The 24,231-nt window shown below is 40.0% G+C and overlaps 2 protein-coding genes across 5 annotated transcripts in view; one reads left to right on the forward strand and one right to left on the reverse strand.

The window, feature by feature from the left end:
* The window catches only part of apba2b (amyloid beta (A4) precursor protein-binding, family A, member 2b), a 62,989-nt gene extending 43,987 nt beyond the window's left edge, over window positions 1-19,002 (forward strand). For 3 of the 4 annotated variants that reach the window (XM_087173910.1, XM_087173911.1, XM_087173912.1), the window contains 10 exons: window positions 1,263-1,302; window positions 1,832-1,977; window positions 6,906-6,941; window positions 9,333-9,419; window positions 11,433-11,618; window positions 13,343-13,522; window positions 15,498-15,710; window positions 15,864-15,983; window positions 16,564-16,704; window positions 17,586-19,002. In XM_087173910.1, coding sequence (XP_087030036.1) covers window positions 1,263-1,302; window positions 1,832-1,977; window positions 6,906-6,941; window positions 9,333-9,419; window positions 11,433-11,618; window positions 13,343-13,522; window positions 15,498-15,710; window positions 15,864-15,983; window positions 16,564-16,704; window positions 17,586-17,657 — 1,221 coding nt within the window. In that variant the 3' untranslated portion in view covers window positions 17,658-19,002. The remainder of the gene's footprint in view (window positions 1-1,262; window positions 1,303-1,831; window positions 1,978-6,905; window positions 6,942-9,332; window positions 9,420-11,432; window positions 11,619-13,342; window positions 13,523-15,497; window positions 15,711-15,863; window positions 15,984-16,563; window positions 16,705-17,585) is intronic. The other variant, XM_087173913.1, reaches the window with a different exon arrangement.
* Window positions 19,003-20,613: 1,611 nt separating this feature from the next.
* On the reverse strand, window positions 20,614-24,225 carry sord (sorbitol dehydrogenase). The gene is made up of 9 exons (XM_023405958.2): window positions 24,067-24,225; window positions 23,937-23,970; window positions 23,235-23,399; window positions 22,758-22,917; window positions 22,483-22,601; window positions 21,907-21,972; window positions 21,623-21,801; window positions 21,309-21,430; window positions 20,614-21,106 (listed from the first exon to the last, which is right to left on the reverse strand). Exons 1-9 carry the CDS (start codon window positions 24,118-24,120, stop codon window positions 20,941-20,943), a joined length of 1,065 nt encoding a protein of 354 aa, XP_023261726.1. The 5' UTR covers window positions 24,121-24,225; the 3' UTR covers window positions 20,614-20,940.
* Window positions 24,226-24,231: the final 6 nt, after the last annotated feature.

The following is a 24,231-nucleotide window of genomic DNA, read 5'->3' on the forward strand; positions in this document are numbered from 1 at the left end:
TGTCTGCTTGCGGTTTTATGAGAGCCATTTTTCACTGAGATGTCTGGGGTGGATGCTTCCTGTACAGGCTCCACCCTTTGTCCTTGTGTGGAGTAAACTTCCTGAATGTTAGAGGATCCAATAGATCCAGTGGAATGAGTGTTTGACTCTCATGAATTGCTGCACAATACACAGCTCTATTTGTGGCCTTCTCTTTTTCTGCAGCTTCCTCCTCCCTCCTTTACATCTTCTCTCTCCCACCTCCCACAGTTATGTCAGTGTGTGAAGTGGATGAGTAACGCTTTGCACTCTCTCTATGCCAACTTCTGCAGTGCCCTTGAGCAAAGTGCATGTACGCAGTTTCTGCAGCAGTAGAAGTACCAAGGTGTAAATACATGTAACTGTGTGAATGTTGGGCGGGGCATTGATGGAAAATAATAAAAATGTTTGGATATTAATGATGTCTGTTCCAAGTAAAAGCACTAAAGGGAATTCCTGCAGGGATCGAGAGTTTAGCTGGCTTTGTGTCTATATAGTACGTGACTAAATTTTGTAAATGTATTTTGCGTCATCAATCTTTTAAACCAGGTGAGGGGGGGGGTGTTTTGCTTCTCTTCAAGTGGAAGCACATTTAACCGCCTGCTGAAAGCAATATTGACGCCAATGATAAAGAGTTAAAGCTATGAAAACAAAAGTTATTGTAGTAGCATTGTGACTTCTTAAACAACTCATTTTAAATTTGAAGCATCACACATACTGTTTGCACAGGACTTGTTGTCAGCGAAAATAGCAGAAGGGCATCATGTGTTGTGTAATGAGGGTCAATTTGCATGTTTGTGGAAGGTCACAGACAAACCACAATCCATGTTTTGCAATCAAAGAAGCAAATAAATAGAATGTAACCTGCCTTTTTACAGACCGTCTCACTGAAAGGACAGAAATGGTTTTACAGGATGGGATGTCCCTTTACCTTTCAGGTTCTCTCCTCATCTGTGTTTTCTTATACTAAATCAGCAGGCTTCCCCATGCATCATGTCATAAATTTGGACAGATAGATCAGTCAAAGCCTGATCTAAACCAGCTCTTTAAAATGAAAATAATGATCTGACATATGCTGCTTGATTACAGTATTGTACATTAAGAAAAGCAGCAGTTCCTTGCCTAACAACATTTCGAAAACGTAAAGGTTTTGATCGGTTGCTTTGAGACTGTAGATACATGTTTAATTCACTGTAAACGCATTCACAACAATTTATCTGTCATATCCTGTTTGTGTCTTCTAGCCAACAAAGAAGGTTGCATCGTTCCCAAGCTTTGTCGATGGTAAGTTAATCTGTCCGCACACCTGTTTGGTGATGAAATCAAAATATTGTAATTGCATGGGAACGATTCCAAATATTGCTTTGCCTTCAGTCTGTCACACCACAGGCCTGACATAACTCTTCCAGCGCTCTCTTCCTGCCTCTGGGCAGATGCTAGGCCTAATAATGTGTGAGGGGCTTAGTTGCCTGTCTGCTCCTTCAGATCATGACAGCACATTGTGTCCCTGAGTGGGTGTCTGAGAGTCCACATCTACATATCACAGACACAAATTAATCTCAGACCAGCCTCCCACCAGCTCTGCACCTCCATTAGCTCGCAACCAGTGGCCATCTCACTGCTCAGTCCCACCCAGCCTGTTATCGCCATCTCAGAGCAACAGTGTTTGGCTCCATTTTTCCACACAGCACATTGACTGCAGTGATTACAATACCCTCCCCACCGCACACCCAACCCTCTCAGTCTAACCATGCTCTGTCCCTCCCCATGTCTCCCCGCTAATCACCATCTTCTCTGCCTCTCCCTGGCTCAGTCCCAGGACCCTGCGAGCCAGAAGACCTGATTGATGGAATTATCTTTGCTGCTAACTACCTGGGCTCCACTCAGCTGCTCTCTGAGAGGAACCCTTCCAAGAACATACGCATGATGCAGGCCCAGGAGGCTGTCAGCAGGGTCAAGGTACTCAAAAACACACCTACTCACTTCCAGCCACACTGACTCAAACTTGCAAACACAAAAATTTACCCTGAAGGTATCCAGTGGTCAGAATCATGAAAAGAAACATACCTCTCCTTAATTGACGGGTCACATTTTTTCATTTATGCTGTTGCTTTCCCCTGGATGAGCTTTACATCTCTAAGGAGACTCTTTTGTCCCTTTTTGACCAAAAAGTCACTGGAACTAATCTCAGGGACTAAGAGGGCATTCCCACTGTACAGTCTTTCCCAGGAGATCAATGGAGTCTTCAGGGCTCAATGTTGACTGGTCAAACACAGATACCGCAGCTGCTTCCACTATTGTACAGCTTTAGTCATAAAATAAGGGAGTGATGGGCGGCACTCGTATTCATACTGGAAATTTCTTGTTGTTTGTCAACATTAAAAACAAAGTTATATTTATAGCTTTCTGAATAGTTAAAAAAAACAGTCACATGGATAGAGTGAACAAATGGAGCGCGCAGCAATCAAACAAGAGAGAGAGCCGGGATTGAGAGAGCTAGCGAGTGAATGTGAGAGGGAGCGGCGAGAGAACAAAGAGTCTGAACAACAAAAACAAAATTTTGTTCTACAGCAGAGAAAACATCCAGCCTCAAAACAGCCAGCAGATCATCCATGTGGAGACCGTCTTGTGGAGTTTCCGACCTCCTTTTTATTAATTTATTACATCAAACTCAAACAGCAAAACACAACAGGATGAAGCTCCGCTGCAGTTTTCTAATTTGTCATTGGTCTAATTTGCCTAATCTTTTACGGTTCTTCTGAACTAAATCTATTTGGTACTACTAGTCCCCTTGTGCAGTCCTGATTAAATCTGAAGAGCTGTGAATATTAGGAAAATTATTCGGATAATGGACGAAAAAAACAATGGTTTTGTTTTAGACAACAATAACAGAGTCATCCCGTTGTGGTTTCCAGTTCATATTTGCATGTCCCATATTTGAACAGACTTTGCAAGTTGGAAAGTCAACCAGACTTGGATATTAATATCAATAAAAACTGACGTTAAAACATCTCTCGTACTGATATTGACATAAGTGTAAAGTAAAGCTCTCTTACTGTACAAGTTGTAGCAGCCTAAAGGTTTGTGTTTGATCAATCAATGACACAGTGACACAGTCTTGCCTGGTAGTTCCTGAGTCATTGCAAAGTACTAGCACCAGAGTTTGGACTTTTTTGGTACCAGGAACTAAATTTAGATTGTAGTTCCTGAGTACTTAGAAAGGTCCCTGGAAAAAAAAGTGCCTGAAATGGAAAACAGCTATTCGAGAGCTTATTCCCCTCTAACCTATTTCAGGCCCCTAGAGGTGTTGTTAAGATGTGTTTGTTCACACCCCAAGAGACAGCCTCCGATCAGTGCTTTTGGTTCGCTGTCCCGCTCTCAAAGAGCATTTTAATATGATGGCAGTTCTCTCTCCTCTCCCCAGAGGTGCCGGCGCAATGTTACAGCCGCCTTGTTGTTGCGTAGGATGCATTGGTAACGCTCTGTCAAAATATAGAGAAGACCTGCAGGAAATATGTTGAGCAGTTTTACATGGCTAATACTGCATCTTCGATCCTGTTTGTTATACAGTGTCTGAATACATCTCTCACATTACTGAATCTGGAAGGGAATATTTATTCATTCCCACAAATTCAAGCACACAAGTGAAACCCCGCTATTTCAGCATGTTGTTTGCATGTTTTGTTATTTTTGCTTAATCGTTATGAGATATTTTTAGTCGAGGCCCAGATTGGTTCGAATAAAATGTACATGGACATCAGAGCTGTTATGTCAAAGCATCATGGTCATATACCAGGCATGAGTGGCCTTCTAGGGCAGCTAAAGAACTTGGCCAGATTGGGCCACAGGGCGTGTGTTTGGCACAGCCGGCAGGATAATGGGTCTGCTGGCATGTAAACCTTATATTTCCCTTGTTGACACTCAGTCCCTGCTGTTCTCTAATGTTGTGATGATGTTGTTTCAGTGCAGTTTCAGAAAACCACTGTGGATGGTATCAGTGCTGCTTAAATGAGATCATGTTATTTTCGATGAGCTTGTTTGCTTTGTTCATCACTTGTTACTGCTTGTGTCCATCTTCACAGAAACTCAAAATTTCCATCTTTCAGGAAAGAGAGTTTCAACTTTTTGGCTTTCTTCAAAAAGTTGGCATTTTCTACTCGTGGACTCAGAGGCCAGGTGTGATCAAAGAACATTGTTTCGTGACGTGATGACTTAATGCAGTGCTGATGTTTTGGTGCACAGTTTTTGCTACCCAGACTCCAGTCTCTTTTATCCTCCTCTCATGTGAAAACAAGCTTGGCTGTATTTCTAAATATTGAATGACCTCCTGTGTAGTGGTCTACTTTTAGAAGCTTACGAGTTGTAATGAGACCTGTCACTGATGAGATGGATACATGTGAGTATAGCTGTCCAGTGGTATACGTCAGGAATTAAATCAGTAGAGAAAGAGAGACAGAGACAGTGAAGTTTGAGATACTAGGTCAGCTTTCATGATCAAGATCCAGGTGCATGGTATCAACAAACATCAGTGAGGCATTAAAAAGTAAATAGCAGCCAAATTCAATGAACTCTACTCTGTGTCCAGTGAAGAGATCCATTTTGGCCTCTAAAATTGGTCGCATTGTTTTTTATTTTAACCACATTTTGCAAGTTCCTTATGGTTGTGTAACCTTAAGTAAAAAAAACATGTGGTTTGATCCTTTAATTAAGGGACAGACTGAGATGATTAAGTCCCTGTCCTCATACCTCACTGGTCCTAGTACTCAGCCCTATCCTTTAACTTAAGCTTCAGCACAGTGTCATTTGTCCCATGTCTTCTTAGGATCGAGGGTTAGTGGTCCACATGCAGGCTCAAAGAAAGAGTCTTAGTGTTCGTCGAATTGTGGGTGAGGACGGCTAGAAATGGCTACTGATGCCTGCAAGTATTTCTATCAACAATCCAATCGAAGTGCAATCTGAAACAAAGAAAAAGGGTGACAGGAAAAGTGGCAGACCAGGATCTTCAAGTCTTCTGGCCTGCTGGCTGCTTTCAGTCTAAAAGCCATTTTCACCACAATGAGGATGTCTACTGGCATCATTTCACATCTGTCAAATCTGTGTTTTATTCTTCTCACTCACTCGCTCGCTCACTCTCTGTCATGCACAGTTGCCTTCCCTACAAAAACTCTTGTCAGGATGAAACCATGGCAACAGTTAGCCATCACCTTTTAATGCTTTCCCCTGCTTGGAACAAGTCCATTGAACATGAAGTCGTCCATTATCTCCTTGATTTGTCCCTCGTGAACAAATTAATGGCTGTACAGCAACAACATTTAATGGTTGACATTGAAATGGACTCAGTTGACAGCACACGAACCCCCCCACCCACACATACAGTGTAGATCAGTCATACTGCTCCAGCATCCAGACAAGTAGTACAAGCACAGGAAGGCACTTAGACCCTGTAGTGCTGAACTGAGTAAAAATAAATATACCAGGTAAATTGTAGCAAGGCAGTATAGGTTATTTATGCAGATCTTTTTGCCATGATGCTCTCTCTGTTTGGTGTAATATTTATGCAGCTACCCCCACCCCAAACCCCCCCCACCCCACCCCCAGTCACTCTTCCCTGCTGTCTACTACCCCCCTGCTCAGCTCCTCCTCAGCAGAGCAGTAGAAGCTGCTGAAAGCCTCTGATGTGTGTCTTGCGTGCGAGCTGATCACGGAGGAGGAAACTTTACAAAATGAAAACCCGAAAATGACTCTTCCCTTTGGGCTGTTTACTCTGCTTTTTTTCACTAATGGCAGTCTTAGCGGTTACAGCTCCGCACAGTGGCTCAGCCAAACATCCAGTCTCACACTCGGAAATGTAATGAGGGTCGAGATAATTTCCTCTGGTCGATGGCAGATGGAGAGAGGGGGCGGTAGCTCAGCTTGAACCTTACACAGAAGGGTTGATTTTGAAAGATTACAAAGTGCTAAGAGTACTTCAAAATATTACTTATCTAAGGCCAACAACTGTATGGCCACCTCCAATAAACTGAACTAATCAGACACATTAACTGTGGAAAACTGCCTCCATCTTTATCTAAGCTGTTTCAGTGACTCGAGCTTGTATTTTTTATGTATTTGTTTAATTATTTATTTTTGATGCAGCCCAAACAACAAACCCCAAGCGCACAGTTTTAAATCCTTGCTCAGGGCTTTATCCCCTCCTTTGCCTCTCTGTGTGTTGTTGATTGTTTTATCTCCTGGTAATAGTGTTTAGACTGTGACATGAGCATGGAAGGTGGTAGAAGCAGAGCCCATACACACAACCTGAATTATCGTCTTTGTTGACTTTGTAAGCTGTAATTCTTTTAGAATAGAATGGGCTTCTTACCATCTGTCTTTCGTTTGGTAAATAAACAAATGAACTGAAACTTGAAATATTAAACTCATTAATAGAAATAAACAACATCCAAAAAAAACCCTCTAGACCCTCCTAATTGAACTTTATATAGATGTCAAGAATGCAGGAACCGTGTCAATTCATGTCTGCACGCTTTTGATTTGCTGTGTTTAAAAGAGAAAAAGCAATTATTACCCTCTGTAATTGCTGTTTTGATTTGTATCTGATAACCAACATGGCTGTGCAAACGCTATCTCCACAAACACACACACAAGCACATTCAAATACACACACCACCTCTCTCTCTCTCTTTCCCTCTGTCACTCTCTCTCCCTCTCTCTCTCTCTCTGTCTCTGAGAGCAGCGATAGCACACCTGCCGTTTGGTTTGAGGCTCTACTGTCTTACCTTCTTTTATTTACCTTCTTTATTTCCTCCTCCTCTTCCTCCTGTTTTTTGTGCTCCCGTATCCGCTGACCTTGTCCCGTCCCAATGCCTGCCTGCCTGCCTGCCTGCCAGAGGGTACAGAAGGCTGCCAAAATCAAGAAAAAGGCGGTGTGTAATAAACAGAGCAAAAGAAAGACCCTTAAGCCACTTTCCCTTCACTCTCACCTTTCCTTTTTCATTTCATTTGTGCCTGCCCGTGTGTGTGTATCCTCTCATATCTGTGTCTCGCACATTTCTGAGTGCATTCATTAAGTTGAACAAATCTTTGGTTTTTTTCAAACATTAGGCAAACATGTTTTTCTTTATGTGAACGGCTATGAATTTTGGCAGCAACAGTCTTTCAGAAGCCTGAAGGTGGTAGAAAGTTTGGTCTAAACTATGGTCACACTGGTCACACAAGTCTGTATAATATTTTCAGCAATGTCTGAAGCAAAATTGGAATTGGAATGGCAGATTTTAACCAGGCACACCAAAAATGTTTTGCGTAAAAGGGCTTTTTATACTGATTGAAGTTGTGTGGTAAGGCACAAGACTGAAGAACCACTGAAACCAAATTTAATAACACACACTGACGCGATTTTATATGCAACCACTGTGACTACAAGGCAGCAGAAGTCATATCAGCTGGACATTACGGGAGAAGCTCCAGCCTATATTACTTCTTGGGTTTCTCTTAATACAGTGCCATTATTACTGTGTATGAGAGAGTTGTATGTACACAACAACACTGTGTAACTGTGTCATGAGAGTACAAATGTATGTTGAAGGGTGTAATGACACACTGTAAGGACAAAAGATTAACCACTTACCCAGGCTCTGATATATTAGTTGTGTCTGATGTATGTGATATAAGTGCGATAATAACATTTTTAAGTTAATTTAAGTTTCTTTTCTAAGGATGAAGAAGGGGAGCTTTGAGGGATTTGGTTGTTTTGTGATTGAGGTTTCTTTGGTCAGTAAAATTGTTTACTAGCCAGTTGGCACAGTTCCCTAACATTATGAATATCATAGTGTGTCAATATAGTCTGTTCAATATATCAAGAACAGAAATTACAATACTTTGTCTAGTTTTTGCTGACAAAAAAGCGCAGCATACTGAATATATTGACCTTTTACCTCAGGGCTAAAGACATACTGTACGACTTCATCTTACCTAAGAGAACATCACTTAACCCAACACAGAGCTCATTTCATCAGCTGCAGCTTGTGTTTGCAAAAACTAATTTCAACTACTTCTTCTTTGTACTTACATCGCCGTAACCCTCATGTGAGCTAAATTATGTGTTTGGGAGATTGTAATTCAGTGCATGTCTAATTTTGTGTGATTAACATAGTTTACACCAACTAAAGCAGAAAACAACTCTCACTCTAATTCTCATTCATATCTTGCCTCTTTTCACTCTAGTGATCGTGACAAACTGCGGAGAGAGGGATCATCTGTAAACAACCTCTGCTCTGGCTGAATGCATTTTATGTTATAAATAAATAAAGAAGAAGAAAAATCATATAACTTTTTAACACTGTGGAGAAATGGTTATTTGTCAGGTGCCCTAAATTTTGGGTCTCAATTTATTGTTCCATTGTATATTTCTGTTATATCTTTGTATAACTTGACATCACAGTTTAGCTTTAATCAAACATGTCGCATCAGCTTTCAGAACCACAAAACTGCTTCTTTCTAGACTTATCATCGGCTGGACTTCCGCCTGTATCAATCACACAGGCGGAAGTCCATCAGAAGAAGCTGATTTTCTTTTCTCCTGTAATGATAACCTCATGCATTAAATCCACAAGACAAGTTGGATTTTCAGAAGGAAGTATGGCTGCAATCGGTTCCAGCTAAAAGGTGGATTACAACCTAATCACATCTTTTTCTAATCTTTCCTTAGTTTCTGTGCATTTTCAGACACTTGGTAGGGATTAAGATTACTCATGAATTTTATAAACCACAGTCTCAAATAAATGATTCACTATTTATTACATGAAATATTTATTTACAGCTATATCTGTTTTGTTAATGTTTTTCGCACTATTGCCTTATTTTAAATGCTTCAGGCAATTTTTATTAAAGGAATTAAAATATAATTGTATTAGTCTGCAGCACAAAGTGATCAGAGGGAGAGCTACATTGCTCTCACTCGTGTACCAGCCGGCTGGTAAGGGTTTAGTGTTAAGCTGTTTCTTGTTTCCATGCCAGCTCGCCATCCTCGTGCCAGGGCAGTTAATGTAAACGAACACCACTGCCAAATGCTTTCTTTTTCTGCCTTTTCCACCGCACCTTTAGTCTTAACAGCCTGTCCATCTAACAAGCATCTCTCTCGCTGGACCCTAAATGATGCATGCATTTTGGATGTCTAAACTAAGACTTTCCTACATTTAACACAGACTCCATTCAGGCAGTTGTGAATAACTGTGAATACTCAAGCTTGGTACAAATATCTTGAGCAATTCAAGTCAAAGAGGTTGATGTGACCGACTCCTGTTTGTATGTTTCTTCAGAGTGCAGACGGAGATGCTCAAACCCTCACTGAGGTTGATCTGTTCATCTCCACCCAGAGGATCAAAGTCCTCAACGCAGACTCACAGGTGAGTACCAGCGAGAACACACACTCTGTGTTTCTGTGTGTTTTCTCACCGGTTTTTCCCACCTCTACCACCCACTGAGCTATACAAGGCTACATATCAGGGGAGTGTTGTTGTGTCATCATAAAAGCAGCTTAACTGTTGACACAAACTGCTTCTTATGAAACCCCACCACTGATTCTGATTTATTTATTTGCTTTTTAATCTCATGACGTCACCGTCAGAGTTCCCTTTAACTGAGGGTAAGAATAGACTGTGCAAAGCCAAAAAATGTTGCAAACAAACATCTGCGCATGGAGTCTGACTTAGAGGGAACGTACTGAGCAAGCTGTTTGACTGCAGCACAATCTGCCCTGCGTGTTTTAGTATGTTTCTTCAGAGATGAACATTGGTATGAATAGCCAAATAATGACCACACCTCTGCTTGATCAGTCATTTGTTAAAATGCTGTTACAATATGGACTACAGAATGTTTTTTTCGTTTATTTTAGAGCCATGCCTAGTAAAAAATTCAGATTGAAGTTTGACTTTGTGAAGGTTTTTGTGAATTTTTCTTCTTTTCTTTTTTTTTTTTGTTAACAAAGCTTCTTTCCATTCTTGCAGAAGCTTTGACAAAGTTTTCTCGCCCTTTAGTTTTACAGCAAGCAGCTGTGTGAAGCAGCAGTACAAGTCTTCATAGGAGGTGGAGTCTTTGATAGAAGCAGAGATGTTTCTGGGAGCTTTGCAGCTCGTGAGATCATGAATAGAGCTTTGTGCTCAGTTAAATGTATATGTGAAAGATGATTCATTTGCAGTATTTCAGTCTTATAGCTGCTGTCTGAGCCGTCTGAGCAGAGTGTCAGATTGTGTATGTGTGTGTGTGTGTGTGTGTGTGTGTGTGTGTGTGTGTGTGGGCAGCCACCTGGCAGAAGCTAACGTGCTGCAATGCAGTGTCTATCTTCCTCCCTTTTCCATCTGGTTGCCACTGGTCCTGGCACTCTTGAGAGAGAGATTCTGAGTAGAATGCCTTCTTTCTGCAATTAAAAGGCTCAGTGCAGCCTGCATGGGGTTTCTGACATTGATTCATAATAAGAACAACTCCAATGGTGGGCTGCAACAACAACACTAATTAGGCAAATGTAATAAAACCACCAGAAATGGTCAATGAAGTGAATTTAATTTAAGCTGAAATTAAATTTAGCGTATTATCATAAAATGTGAACAAATATAAGTTCCTCTCCGCAAACTCACAGATTCACCTTTGCAGTCCATATCTTCTCTAAAATGCTGTTTCATAGTTATGTTCAGACGCAATCCCTCAAAATCTATATCATGATGCAAAACAGTTAGTAGGCTGAGTGAGCAAACATGATTACGCCATTCAAATCACTCTGTTCCATCAACACAAACACTCAGATATCCAGTTTTTTTGTGCACCTGTTCATTATTTCCAGATGAACATGTACTCAAGATCTAATTTACTGGACGCCATTGGGTGAGATTATGCACCAGTTTTCAATTCAGTCAAAAGTGGGCCTTTATGTTTTCTATCAACAGTACTTTCATCTCACTCTCTGCCCTGAAATAATCATGCAGCTTTGTCAAAGAAAGGCAACAAATATGCTGCACACAGGTACTTAAAATTCTCAAATATTATTCGAAACAGGCTGTTGGCTGAATCGATAAAAACCAGTAACAGCTGCAAAATATTCCTCACAGTTATGCTTGTATCAGAGAACTTGTATAAAAAAGTTCAGTGTGGAAATATGCATTAACACATCATTTTGTCAGTTCAATGTACAATTGTGATGCAGTGATTTCTCCATTTGCTGGGCCCAACAAGGAATCACCGGCACATATTTTTAACACGGTTGAACTGCCTCTATCACGGTCCTGTTGTGGTTGACTCTTTGTGGTTTTACTGAGTTACTTGTGCATGCAAATAACAGTTACATGAGTTGTTCCCTTTTCATAGATTTCATTGATTTTCATTGATTTTGCTTTTGAGGGAAGTGATTCCGCTTCATATGCCAACAGGAAACGATGATGGACAACGCACTCCGTACTATATCCTACATCGCTGATATTGGGAACATCGTGGTCCTGATGGCAAGACGCCGGATGCCACGCACAGCCTCACAGGACTGTATTGAAACTACGCCTGGGGCACCCGAGGCAAAGAAGCAGTACAAAATGATATGCCATGTCTTCGAGTCTGAGGATGTAAGTGTGTCCTGTGTTGTCAAGTTCACAAACCTGCTGTGCCTGTTGATGTTTTTATGAAAGAAATTAAACTGCTTTTTAAGTGTCATTTGATTCTCAGATATTATTTCAGGTTCCCATTTATCACCTGTATCAAATGTTTTTCCTCCATTTGGCTCCAAGGCATCATTTTATTTGTTTATCTTTAATCTTTTGGGGTTTTTTTTTATATTTTCTCCACGTTATTAAAAATATTGTTACTAATATTCAGAAAATCGAAAAAAAATGTTGTTGTGCGTCCTTCAATAACCAATTAGAGCAACCCACAGATGAGAAATGATGTAAGTTGGCTGGGCATTTTTGATTTTGATTTATTTTTTCACCACAGAGCTGCTGCTTGTCTCGTTAAAGCAGATTCAGCAAGACTTGGCAACATGAACAACATTGTACAGAAGAGCCAGCAACTCAGCGTCTGTGCCAGTCAGTATAAGGGCTGGACTCCAATCTGTCCGCTCTTCGTCTAATTTTGCTGCCAGGTTTTAAAGGCCGACCAGAGTTATAATAGAAACATTCAGCTGCTCATCCATCAGTTTATAAACTGTTTCTGTTATTGTAGCCCACTGGCTGTGTGCAGTGTTTGCCCATCTTTGACTTTTTTATTGTTCAGCAGAACTAATTTACAGTGTATTGATTTTGAGAGTTTGGGGCATTAATGTCTGCAAATTCTGCAGGAGATTTATATGCAAGTGTAGAATTCAATTAAATTGGGAAGTAGGGAAAATATGGCTTTGCAAAACGAGGTGCCCCTTTTTACTCTCTTGATCTACATTATCTCTCAGAGCCAGCATAAGTCTTGGGGTTTTCATTTTTTACATGTTCACGTTTTACTAACTTCACTTTTTGAAACTTTTCCTTTCCTTCGTTCCAAATGTCTTTTGCACTTGGGCTGCTTTATAGCAGTACACTATGCTCACGACCCCCACAGCCCTGTCAGATGAGCTTTGCTTCATCAATACCGCTCACTGTCTTTAAAAAGTGTTTGGGATTATGTCAAACTGGATTTTTTTTTAACACTGGTAATTATATAAAAGTGGATATTATTACAACATCACACAGTGATCCAGGAAGTTTTATGTTTATATTTAGTCCAATTTTTCACCAGTTTTGGACAAGTTTGCATCGTGCTACTTGGTTGAGGTTGGTAATTTATTGGTAATTCAATACACAATATAAATATTAAACACATATATGTTAATTAATAGTTTTTACTGAAATAACAATCTCTGTTTTGTTTATTGTTTTACCCACTAGAGTTCTCCTGGTTGGCAATAACTGCTTCAGAGCTGGAATATCTCTGTAACTTAAAGATGACACTTGATAAACTGAAATTGTGTATCATTCCATCACTGTGGTAAAAACAAACAATTAACTTACGTAGACTTATCTATTAAGTAGATTTTTTTGATTTTTTTCTGCTCATTGCCTTCATTAATCCTTTTTTATTGAGACCAGAGCAGGATGTGTTCCTGTCTTTGTTCTTTTCTGCCCTCCTCTCCTCAGTTTAAATTATGCCTCAACATATTCTTGTTACACTCAGTGCCACTTTTGCTTGATGTCTCTGGATGCTTTTTTCCCCCACTGTGTTGTTATTTATATGCAGCTGAGTGAACATAAGCTTCTGTGGATCTAACAATGCAAGATCACAAACACATTTATGTCATGATTCCTGCTTGTTCTGTGCACAGGCCCAGCTTATCGCTCAGTCCATCGGCCAGGCGTTCAGCGTAGCTTACCAGGAGTTTCTGAGAGCCAATGGCATTAATCCTGAGGACCTGAGCCAGAAGGAGTACAGCGACATTATCAACACCCAGGAGATGTACAATGACGACCTCATTCACTTCTCCAACTCTGAAAACTGCAAAGAGGTTGGTCTATATTTAGTGCACGTGCATGCACAAAACTTACACACTGTATTTTCTCTGTAGAGGGTTTTTTTTTTGTGTCAGTGCAGGAAAAAAATGAGACATAAACACAAAGACTTCACATGTGTGGCACAAATCACACTCATGCTGCAGGCCCATTACAGAAACACACAAGTATACAGTAACTAATTGGAGAGATCAAGAGGCAGATGGTACAGGAAAATCGACTAAGAGCATGTCAACTCTAACATTTTTTTTGCTGTAGGATTTCTCCTTTACCTAACACTGTGCCCTGAGAGCATTGCTGGGGGTTTTAAGAGAATTAGAAACCGTGAAACAGTTTCTGCTGTATGAGCAGAGAGGCTGCATGGGCACCACCACACAGCTGTTATATTAGAGGCACATGAGTAATTTGTAGTGATGGGGAAATTGGGCTTTCTTGAAGCACTAAAGCTTCCTAACCAGCTGTGTTGAGAATAAATTCACGGCTCAGGGCTCCAAGTGTGTGCAAGTAGCAGGAAAATGTATTCTGCATTCAGACAGTATTGAGATGTGCACAGTGGTTGGACGTGCTTGTGAAATAATGATGTAATAAATGACTATAAATAAATAACTAGTAATCTTTTGTGTTTATGCCTAACGTAAACACATATTGACCCTGAACACATGGTGGTGGTTAACACTGTCACATTGTTCACTGAAATGACACCAGGCGAGAGTTTGAGGTGCAGTTTCAAAACTGCTCGTAAAGATGCTGCTGAGATTAAGGCCTAATATGGTCAGTGGTGGAAAATAACTAAGCACATTTACTCAAGTATTATACTTAAGTTCAAATTTGATGTACTTGATGTGTTTTACTTGAGTATTTCCATTTTCTGCTACTGCATACTTCTCTTCCACAGAAATATTGTACTTTTTTCTGCACTACATTTATCTGAGGTTTGGACTGTTGGTCGGACAAAACAAAAACATTTAAAGGACATTGTTTTCAAGATCAGTGAAGAAAATATTCAGCATATTATGAACTATCATTATGAAAGTAATCATTAGTTGCACACTTGTGATAGATAGAATAGAAGATAATGATTTACCACATTACCTGCAATAGTCTAGTGGGTAACATTTTATTTCAATTCCCCCTATTTAGTATTTATAGGCAGAATATAAACACCTATTAAAGGGTTTAAAGTACATTACATTTTAGTTCTAATCAGTGTATAAGGGTTTATTGATGTATTTCTTAACAACTAGGATTCCTCATGTGGGCAAACATAAGTGGAGGCTAGTGTATAAACAGAAGAGCAATACAGTAAAACATAGTTGTAATAATATAAATATGAATTCATGGGATAAGTTACAATTGTTGACAAAGAGCGTGCATTAATAAACAATTAAAATATCCTTATATTAGCTTGTAACTACAACATAGTATGTTATTAACCATTTATGAAATGTTTATATACTACTTAAAAATGCTAACTAGGGGGACTTAAAGTGTGACCATTTTGAATTGTCTCATGTTGCTGTATATATCACACAGTATGTATTTCCCAGCCCCACTCTCTGAGCTGCAGCTGCTGTTATACAACAGATTCCCGCTTTGATCCATGGAGGTGAACTAGAACAAGTCAAATTAGGAATATGTTCTAAGCAAAAATGGGTTCTCTGCACATTTTCCAGCAATTTGTAGCTGAATCAGGTCCTTCTCAGCACAGCAAATACCTCAGGGAGAAGAGACTGAAACACACTGATGTAAACAGAATAATGTTCGTGACTCTGTTGTGGTTTTATCAGAGTGAAAACAAAGAAACGCTGAGAATAGTGTTGAGTGTTGTTGTCTGTGTCTTTGCACTAGAACATGTTCAAATCAATCATCAGTGTGATCCGGTCATGGTTTCAACGATGAATGGTCGGTTTCTGAACATGATCAAACATAAGAATGACCAACAAACTGTTTGCTCCTCCTCCCGCTCCACAGCTGCAGCTGGAGAAGAGTAAAGGGGAGATCCTAGGTGTGGTCATCGTGGAGTCCGGCTGGGGCTCCATTCTGCCCACAGTTATCTTAGCCAACATGATGAACGGCGGGCCAGCGGCTCGCTCTGGCAAACTCAGCATCGGAGACCAGATCATGTCCATCAACAACACCAGCCTCGTAGGGCTGCCACTCGCCACCTGTCAGGGAATCATTAAGGTACAGAGACACTGATGGTGTGTACAAGAGTGTGGCTGGAAGAGGCAGCTGATGCCGTGGGATATTTTACAAGTTAAAACAAGTTAACCACATAATTTTTGTGATAATGAACAAGCTTCTATGTTTGTGTGCGTCTCTCTGTGTGTCTTAAAGGGCTTAAAGAACCAGGTCCAGGTGAAAATGAACATCGTCAGCTGCCCTCCTGTTACCACTGTCCTCATTAAGAGGCCAGATCTGAAGTATCAGCTGGGCTTCAGTGTCCAGAACGGCATTGTAAGTTTAAATCTGACTTCTTTCTGTCCACCATGAGCATGTTGGTGGATTACTTTGATATTAGTACTATTAACAAAAGATGTCTGTAAAAAAAGAAAAAAAATGTTAATGCCTTGTTGTGTTTTTCCTGTGGACAAATTGTTAACTTTGGTGTTTAGTATGATATATGTTGTATTGATACCGTATGGTAAGTTTCTGTTTCACATTCCTGTCTCAGTTAAGATTAATCTGCTCATTATTTTAGTTCCTCTGTATTGGATACGCTGAAGAAACGCTGTGTCAGCTGTGATAAATTGCTGTTTTGACGCAGACAATATTTACACACCTAATACAATCCCCGCTAAAGAAAACCCTTATCTTTAGCACAGATTTAATGTGGTATTCCTTTTTCATTGGATTTTTAAACATAAACTAGCGTTCCTAACCTTAACACCTCCGTTTTCGGATGCCATCCCCATCGTACTGCAGCTGTTTTAATCTTCCGATGGCTTTTACTTTTGTTGTGTGTGTGTGTGTGTGTGTGTGTGTGTGTGTGTGTGTGTGTGTGTGTGTGTGTGTGTGTGTGTGTTTTAAATGTCAGATATGCAGTCTGATGCGAGGAGGTATCGCTGAGCGCGGTGGAGTCCGTGTGGGTCACAGGATCATTGAGATCAACGGGCAGAGTGTGGTGGCCACAGCACATGAGAAAATCGTCCAGGCCCTCTCGAACTCTGTTGGCGAGGTTAAACTGAAACGCACACATACTGTACACTCACACAGAAGAAAAAAAGACATGCAAATGCACATGTGCAAATTTGTAGCAAATATCTGTGATTTTTACTATCACTGTTATTTTATAATGACTATACACAGCATAGAAAGATTGCACACAGGTTGCCACGGGTTTTACACATCACATTAAATTTACTAAAATAACCTTGACGAGTTGTTTCAGCCTGCGCTTGGAGACAACATGTTTTTAACTGAAAGCCTGCCGTACAAAACTGGGGCATTGTGTTTGAAAGACGTAGGCATTTACCAAGCAGCACAAGTCTAACAGAAGATGAAGTTCACCAGCATAATGGGAACTTTACAATCCAGCATGTTACAACAATAAAAGTCAGGACATCTCAGTCTGTGCTGCTTCAATTTTACTTTGACGACTCTTTTTTTATTTTAATTCTGTCTCTGACAACTCTGTGGAAGCGCAATACCGGATCACTGGAGTAGTCAGAACCATACATTAAACTATACAAACTATATAAACTATTGAACCCATCACCAACGTTTTAGTTTGATTTCTGTGTAGTCAATTTCACACTACTTTTTACATTTTAAGTCTGCTATATACGGTACAGAACATACACAAAAGTTATATTTAATGTTTTTAGACACAACATAAATTTTAGGGTTCGAAGTTCAATTTTGGTGTTAATGGGGTAGAAACTGCTGAAACTCCAGCTTTGGAGTTCAAAATCTTTATTACTGGTCTTTGAAATTTGACAAAGACAGAATATTAATGCACAAAAAATACACACACAAACTGACACACACACAATCCATTTTTCTGTTTTCACACAGAATAAATGTTTGAGATCGTGATGTTATTTTTCTCACCGGCAGATTCACATGAAGACTATGCCGGCGGCCATGTTCAGACTTCTAACAGGACAGGAGACACCTATGTACATATGAACGATGGCCAGGGACTGTTCCCCATGACGGGCTGTCAGCTGTGATTGGTTATCTTACAGGGCAAACCAAGCTGACCGGTGACCGGGGGGGAGGACGGCTTCTCCCTGTCGATTTATTTCTCTCTCTTTTTTTTTTTCTTTTCTTTGAGCTGATGACTTCAAATCTTCATCTCTCCCTTGTCTGTGCTTATTAACATGCAATGGCCATTTTATTGACATGAGACGCTTTTTCCATCTTTAGAGCTGAAGAGACAGCGTGTGTATGTATGTATGTGTGTGTGTGTGTATGTTTGTGTGTACGTGTGCGTGAGTGGATAATGTTTGTTATTTATTTGTCCTGTCTGTGCTTTTCTGTGTGTGATCGTGTGTATGGACTTATCGAGTGACTGCATCACAATTTGTTTTTTTTATATTCATGTAATGGAATATGATACTTCTACTATACTTCTTGTATAGTTTCATTTTCTTCTCTGTTTATTTATTTGTCATGTAAATACATATTTGCTAATATTGTAACTGAAGGCAGTGGGGAGGGAAGGGCCACAGCTGCATTGTAAATATTTATTGAATCTTGCTGTTGAATTGAAAGCAGGCCTTGATGATGGCAAAGACACAATTAAATGCCGGATATTGTAGTGGTTGCCAGTGAAAAAGGGGAATTACTTTAGTGTTTGAAATGTTGGTAAGTTGATATATATTATGTACATGTGAATCAAACCAGTGCTTGCAGCAGGGGTTTATGGGAGAAACGCCATATCCTTTTGATTTACGTCATTTTACGGCAATACACAAGGTCAACCTCTGAATGGTCTTTTCTAAATCTCATGTACAAACATTCACACATTTAAATAACAAGCAACTGAATTACACTTCTAACATGCATTAATTATGCTTTTGATATCAAAGTCACATGTATGAAAAATGAAGTTTCTTTTGCGTGCTACTCTACTGTATGTTCATCTTTAGTGTTCCTGACTGAAACTCATGAATACTATGAGTGGATTGTGAATGTAACTGTGTTGTGTGAGCTGTCCCATTGCCATAAGCAGTATTAGAATGTCTGTACATAAAGATTAACGTGTCTAGTATTGTGCTCATGTTAAAAAAAACTAAACAAAACACACAGGTTTAGTCACATCTTCCCACCTGTATGTTGGCTTTCAGTCTTGAGAGGGAAAGAGAGAACTGTGAATCACACACTGTGACAGAAAAAAGCCTTACAGCAGAGTAATGGCTTTACAATGCATCGTAGTACAATTTTAACCATATGAACATTATCTGTGTGCATGCTTCGTAAAGTAGTATCATGTCATTGTGGCAAGATAATAAAACCTGAGCTAAACCTGGCTGGTTTTGTTGGACTGGATCAAACTGCAAACTGTTTCTGAAATGTTTGTGTATTGTCATATGAAGGCGTGGCCTGTGCACCTACTTTGACTTTCACAGTTAGTCTGTTTTTATGGAAGCTCACTGCCACCAGCAAAATAAAAAACTATTGAAAAGTTATATATGACAAAAATAAAAACTCATGGTCATTCAAAATGATGAGATTCGTCAATTTTTGACTGTCTCATACCTTTAATTTAAATATATATAGTATAGTATATAGTAAATCAAACTTTTGACTTGTGTCAATTTTGCCTCAGAAAGTCTTACTTTCAGTAACATAAGCAGGTTTTAAATATGAGGAAATAGAGGAGCTGCTCACAGCTGAAAAAAGAATAAATTGTAGAACGTACGACGATGCCAAATCTTGGAAAACAAAATGTTTAAAATTTGATTTTTTATTTATTTGATTTTTTTTTTTATGAAGTCAAATGACAGTGGCGCTCCAAAGTCGTACTTTGATCAATGTCTGCTGGTGCACGTATTGCATCGTTTCCTGCACAAAACGGTAAAGTACATTGCTTTGTTTGTACACTAACTACAAAACAGTATATCATTACAATTGTTAAATTGTTCATACGGCACACATTACTATGTGGTGTGGAAAGAAAACTTTTTTCACAGCAGAGATTTTTGCTTGTCACTGCAGGAAAAGCACAGCTGTGTCCCAGTTCCCCACATATGAACTGTGAGCAGGTCCCAGTCTGAAGTGTCTTCACACTGGAAAAGAAATGAAAATGTCTGCTCAAACAAATCCATATGCAGACTAAACCTACTTGATTTTTGAGTTTACTGTTGAGGTATGGTGTTTCCCATGATGCAATGCACACGCAGGTAACAGCAGAGCTGCTCACAGCTGAAAAAAATGGACAAGGCAGCAGGAGCTTTTATTTTTGTGAGCTTTAACTGTTGGTGCCTCCATTTGATTGATCTGCATTGGCGCTTGTGTTGTATTTTCTTCCTGCAAGTACAAATCTGTACAGTACATTATTTTCTTGTTCACTAACTGAAAAATAGTAAACTATTCCAATGATCATATTGTTCATACTGTGCATAATATTCATATGTCGTGTGGAACTGGAGCAAGTTTTGAGCGTATACTGTGTTCATACTGGAAAAGTAATGAAATTAATTAGATATCTTGAAAAGATGTCTGTGTGCACACTAAATTTGATCTTTGGGTGTCACTCGGCAGCTCATCGCTGGAAAAACATTATAATAAATTGAAGATGGTGGTGAGACTGCCCCATGAGATTTTGGAAAAGAAAATAGGGATTAAATCTTTAGAAAAGCATTATGATTTTAAACCGACAGTGGCACACCAATGTTGCAGCTGGATTACATGCATCTGTTTCCTGCACTCTAAAATACATTAATTTCTACTAAAATAACTATAAAAACATTTTTATCACAACTAGTATAGTGTACATACTGTATGCTAATGCCATACATGGAATTGTCGCATGCAAATGATTCCACTTTGAGCCTCTGGTTCCCCCTAATGTCTATAACTAGGAGTTGCAGGTTGTGTAAAAGAAATAACTATAATAAAGAAATCCAACACACTGCAATTTATATTTGATTATTTAAAGGGTTTATTTACCAAGTTTACAGTGTTTAAAATTATTTAAATTCCAGATGCAAAACAATTGCAAAAGATAAACAATCATAAAACAATTTAAATGTTGTTTATATAACAAAGTTGATCATCATAAAATAATCACTCGTACCATTTGATGCTAATTACATGTCTTGTGCAGGGGATAAAGCAGCCAGTGCTGTTATTAGTGTGTCTCTTCAAACCAGCTCTGTTATCTTTCTCAGGGTCAATGTCCAGTTTGTGGATGTCTGCCTATCACGCTGAGTCGCTCTGTTTTGTTTCACTGTGGCGGGTCACATCAAGGGTTCTGGTCATTCTGGTCACACTTTAACATGACCTTTATCCCAAGACCCTGACGCGTGGTTTCAAAGGCCTGGACTGCCTGCTCCAGAGGGAAGCGGTGGGTCACGAGGGGCTTCACATTCACTTTACCTGACGCCAACATTGCTATGGCCATCGGCCAGCTGCAACACAGCAAGACAAATATTTTAATCAAGAGTTCGTTCTCTGTCATACCTAATAATTACCTCATGAGTTGAGCTTTAGCCAAGGACATTAATGTTGTAAAATATTACTCCCTGTGAGGTAGGTAGTGGAACTGCCTGCAGCTTTGCTTTAAACCTTCACGTATAGAACAAGAAGTGAACATAATAGATATTTTCTTACGTGTTGCAGTAGCGGAAGACTCCTCTGATGTCCACTTCTCTCACAGCAGCGTTGATCAGAGGAATAGTGGCCATCTCAGAGCCGAGACCCACCAGCACCACCACGCCTCCTGAACGTGTTGCCTGATTGAAAAAAAAAAAATCAATTATAACATTAATTTGTTTTATGATTCTGCAAATACTGAAACTTTTCTTCACGGTGGATGAAATGAAGTGACAGATAATAGGTGGCGGTGGTGAAAGAATTCAGATCCTTATGACTAAAAGTCCTGGATTCAAAATGTACATTAATTATCAAACATAAAAGTCACATACATAGATGGCAGTTTGGATACTGCTCTCAACACCAGTGCATTCAATAGTGATGTGAGGCGGAGCTCCGAGCATGTCCTCTACGCTCTTGGCGAGCTGCTGGGGTCCATCTCCTCTCTTCACCGTCACCTGGAAGTCAGCACCCAGCTCTTTGGCCACCGTCAGGCGCTCTGGGAACAGATCTGAACACAGCAAAAGAGACATTAGAGACAAAAACAATTCTACCAGAATCTGTATGTTGTGTCATTTCGGTTGACATAAGTGTTTATAAGCTGCGTGTGTGTTACCGGTGATGACGACCTGTGAGGCCCCCATTGCCTTGGCCACGAGCAAACAGACCAACCCAATAGGTCCTGGAAATAAACAAGATGCGGACTGTAGACACTGCATGAAATACGATGTAACATCTCTAAACATAAAATAGTAATGTGCAAGCATTATTTTAAACACGTTTTGAATTTGAAATTTTAATGTTCACATACAAAAGACTAACTGAACCTATACTAAATGCTTTAACTTAACCCTTATAGGAAATGATCAACTGTTTCACCTGGTATTGCTTAACACAGGTACCTTAATGTTCATAGCCTTGTTTTCAACACAATGGGTTTGTTACATATTAAGTCTCATACGAACTGGGTAAAGGTTCACAGGTTCTTTGCCTCACTTGAGTTTTGTTGAGTCAGTATGATTCTCACTGTGTTAAACCAGATTCCTTACTTGCACAGACATGTTATTTAAATACAGGGCAATCTTTTCTTCTATATTAGTTTGCAGTACGCCCTGAAATGTGCAGAAAACTTCCTACAACAGCTGGTGACTCAACTTATTGTGCAAGTTTAATCGCTGCGGTTCATTTTTACCTGCACCACAGATGAACACGGTGCTGCCAAGCCTAACGCCGGCTCTGCGACAGGCGTGGATCCCCACAGACAGAGGTTCAATCAGAGCTCCCTCCTCAAATGTCACATTATCAGGCAACCTTGCGCAAAGAAACGGAGAGAGCAAAGGAGGGGAAAAGCAGAAGAGGATATATGCAAAGATTAGGCAAAAGAGTCAGTTGGCAGTCAGAGATCAGGCAGTTGTTGAGTAACATCTGCTGCATGGGCACGTAATCTTGAAAAAAAAAAACTTTTACTTGTAACAGAAGTTGGCACTGTGCGTGTAGTATCTGCACAGGTTTCCATCGTCTGGGGGTGTGGCACAGAAGAAGATGGTGGGAGACAAGTTATATCGTCCATTTTTGAAAAACTCGTCCATCTCGCGGGGCACACCCGGCTCAATGGCCACTCTGTCACCTAGAGAACACAAGTCAGCTTCACAGCACTGGAAACGTTTGTCCTAGCACCTTAAGTGAACTTGTTTTTAGTAACATAAAACAATGTGCATTGTGTGACATTAGAGTGCCATTAATGTATATGCAGTATGAGAAATACTCCACATATCTCTGTCCATATGCTTTGTAAGTTGAGATAAGTAATATAACCTTTCAGAATGATAAATATTTGTGTGAAATGTAAAAGCTGAAACGTTTGATTATTGAAGCGCACATTGCATTAGACACTGCCACTGGTATCACACAGCTCTGAGACACACACACCACTCACCCACTTACCTACTTTAAGATGCTTGACTGCTGATCCAACCTTCACCACTCGCCCTGACGCCTCGTGCCCCAACACCATGGGCTTTGTGAGTACAAAGTCCCCAATTCGGCCGTGCTGCCAATAGTGGACATCAGATCCACAGATTCCAACAGAGTGCATCTGGAGCAAAACCTCTGGGTACCAAACATGACAGGATACAAGACAGGGACCCAGTGACACTGACTGATACACATTTTGTCGTCAGAAATGGACACCACAGACAAGCCTGATTCCAGACCTCTCACTCATTTTCTCATTTTAGGCTGAATGTCTATTTCTTGACACCAGTGCATTGTAAGTTGAATTGCACAAATAATAATATGCACTAATATTTTAAGACAGATTTTTTTTTAGCCATGCCAAAATGTACTTCTGACTCTGAAATACATTTCAAAGTCATTGAATCAAAAAGTAGTTTTGCAGCAGTTTGAAATACATTCATGTGGGAAAATGAATGGAGGTGCAGCTGCAAAGCATTTTGACATGCAGCTGCAGCTTTGAAACTGAGAGTCAGGTTGTTCAAAGTTAACAGGACTGCATGAAGTTAAGTGCATTTGAAATGATCATCTAACGTACACAGGATTTTGAAATGCTTGATAAGGTGATAAACTGCACCTCAACATCCGGCATTTTCTTTTATAGAAACACATATTTATATAGAGTATATATACCATTTGGTCCTGGCTCCGGGACGGGGCGCTTTTCCTGTCAGAAACGGACAAAATGCAAAAAGGCGACAGTCCGTTATTCACAGACTGTGACAAACATGCAAATGGTACAAGTTTGTTGTCGGTCTCTTACCAGCCTGAGGTCTCCCTGAGAGTGCAGCACCACGGACAGATTTTCCTGCGCCATCACGACATGCAGCAGTGAGCTCTTAACAGGGCGGCGACGGCGCGAGACGAGAAACCGACAGAAACCTCGGACCTGTTTTGTGTTTTCTGTCTGTGCCAAAGTACAGACGGC

This window comes from Seriola lalandi, unplaced genomic scaffold, assembly GCF_002814215.2.
Source record: "Seriola lalandi dorsalis isolate HSWRI2012SDOR001 ecotype SW California unplaced genomic scaffold, Sedor1 jcf7180002054291, whole genome shotgun sequence".
Taxonomy (NCBI): Eukaryota; Metazoa; Chordata; class Actinopteri; order Carangiformes; family Carangidae; genus Seriola; species Seriola lalandi.

What these genes read in the sequence shown, in the direction of transcription:
- sord (XM_023405958.2), bottom strand. Translation starts at nt 24,120, where the DNA reads ATGGCGCAGGAAAATCTGTCCGTGGTGCTGCACTCTCAGGGAGACCTC. An exon ending in CCCGGAGCCAGGACCAAATG is followed by an intron (nt 23,400 to 23,936) that starts GTATATATACTC and finishes TTTGGTACCCAG; the next exon opens with AGGTTTTGCTCCAGATGCAC. An exon ending in CGTGTTCATCTGTGGTGCAG is followed by an intron (nt 21,973 to 22,482) that starts GTAAAAATGAAC and finishes GTTTATTTCCAG; the next exon opens with GACCTATTGGGTTGGTCTGT.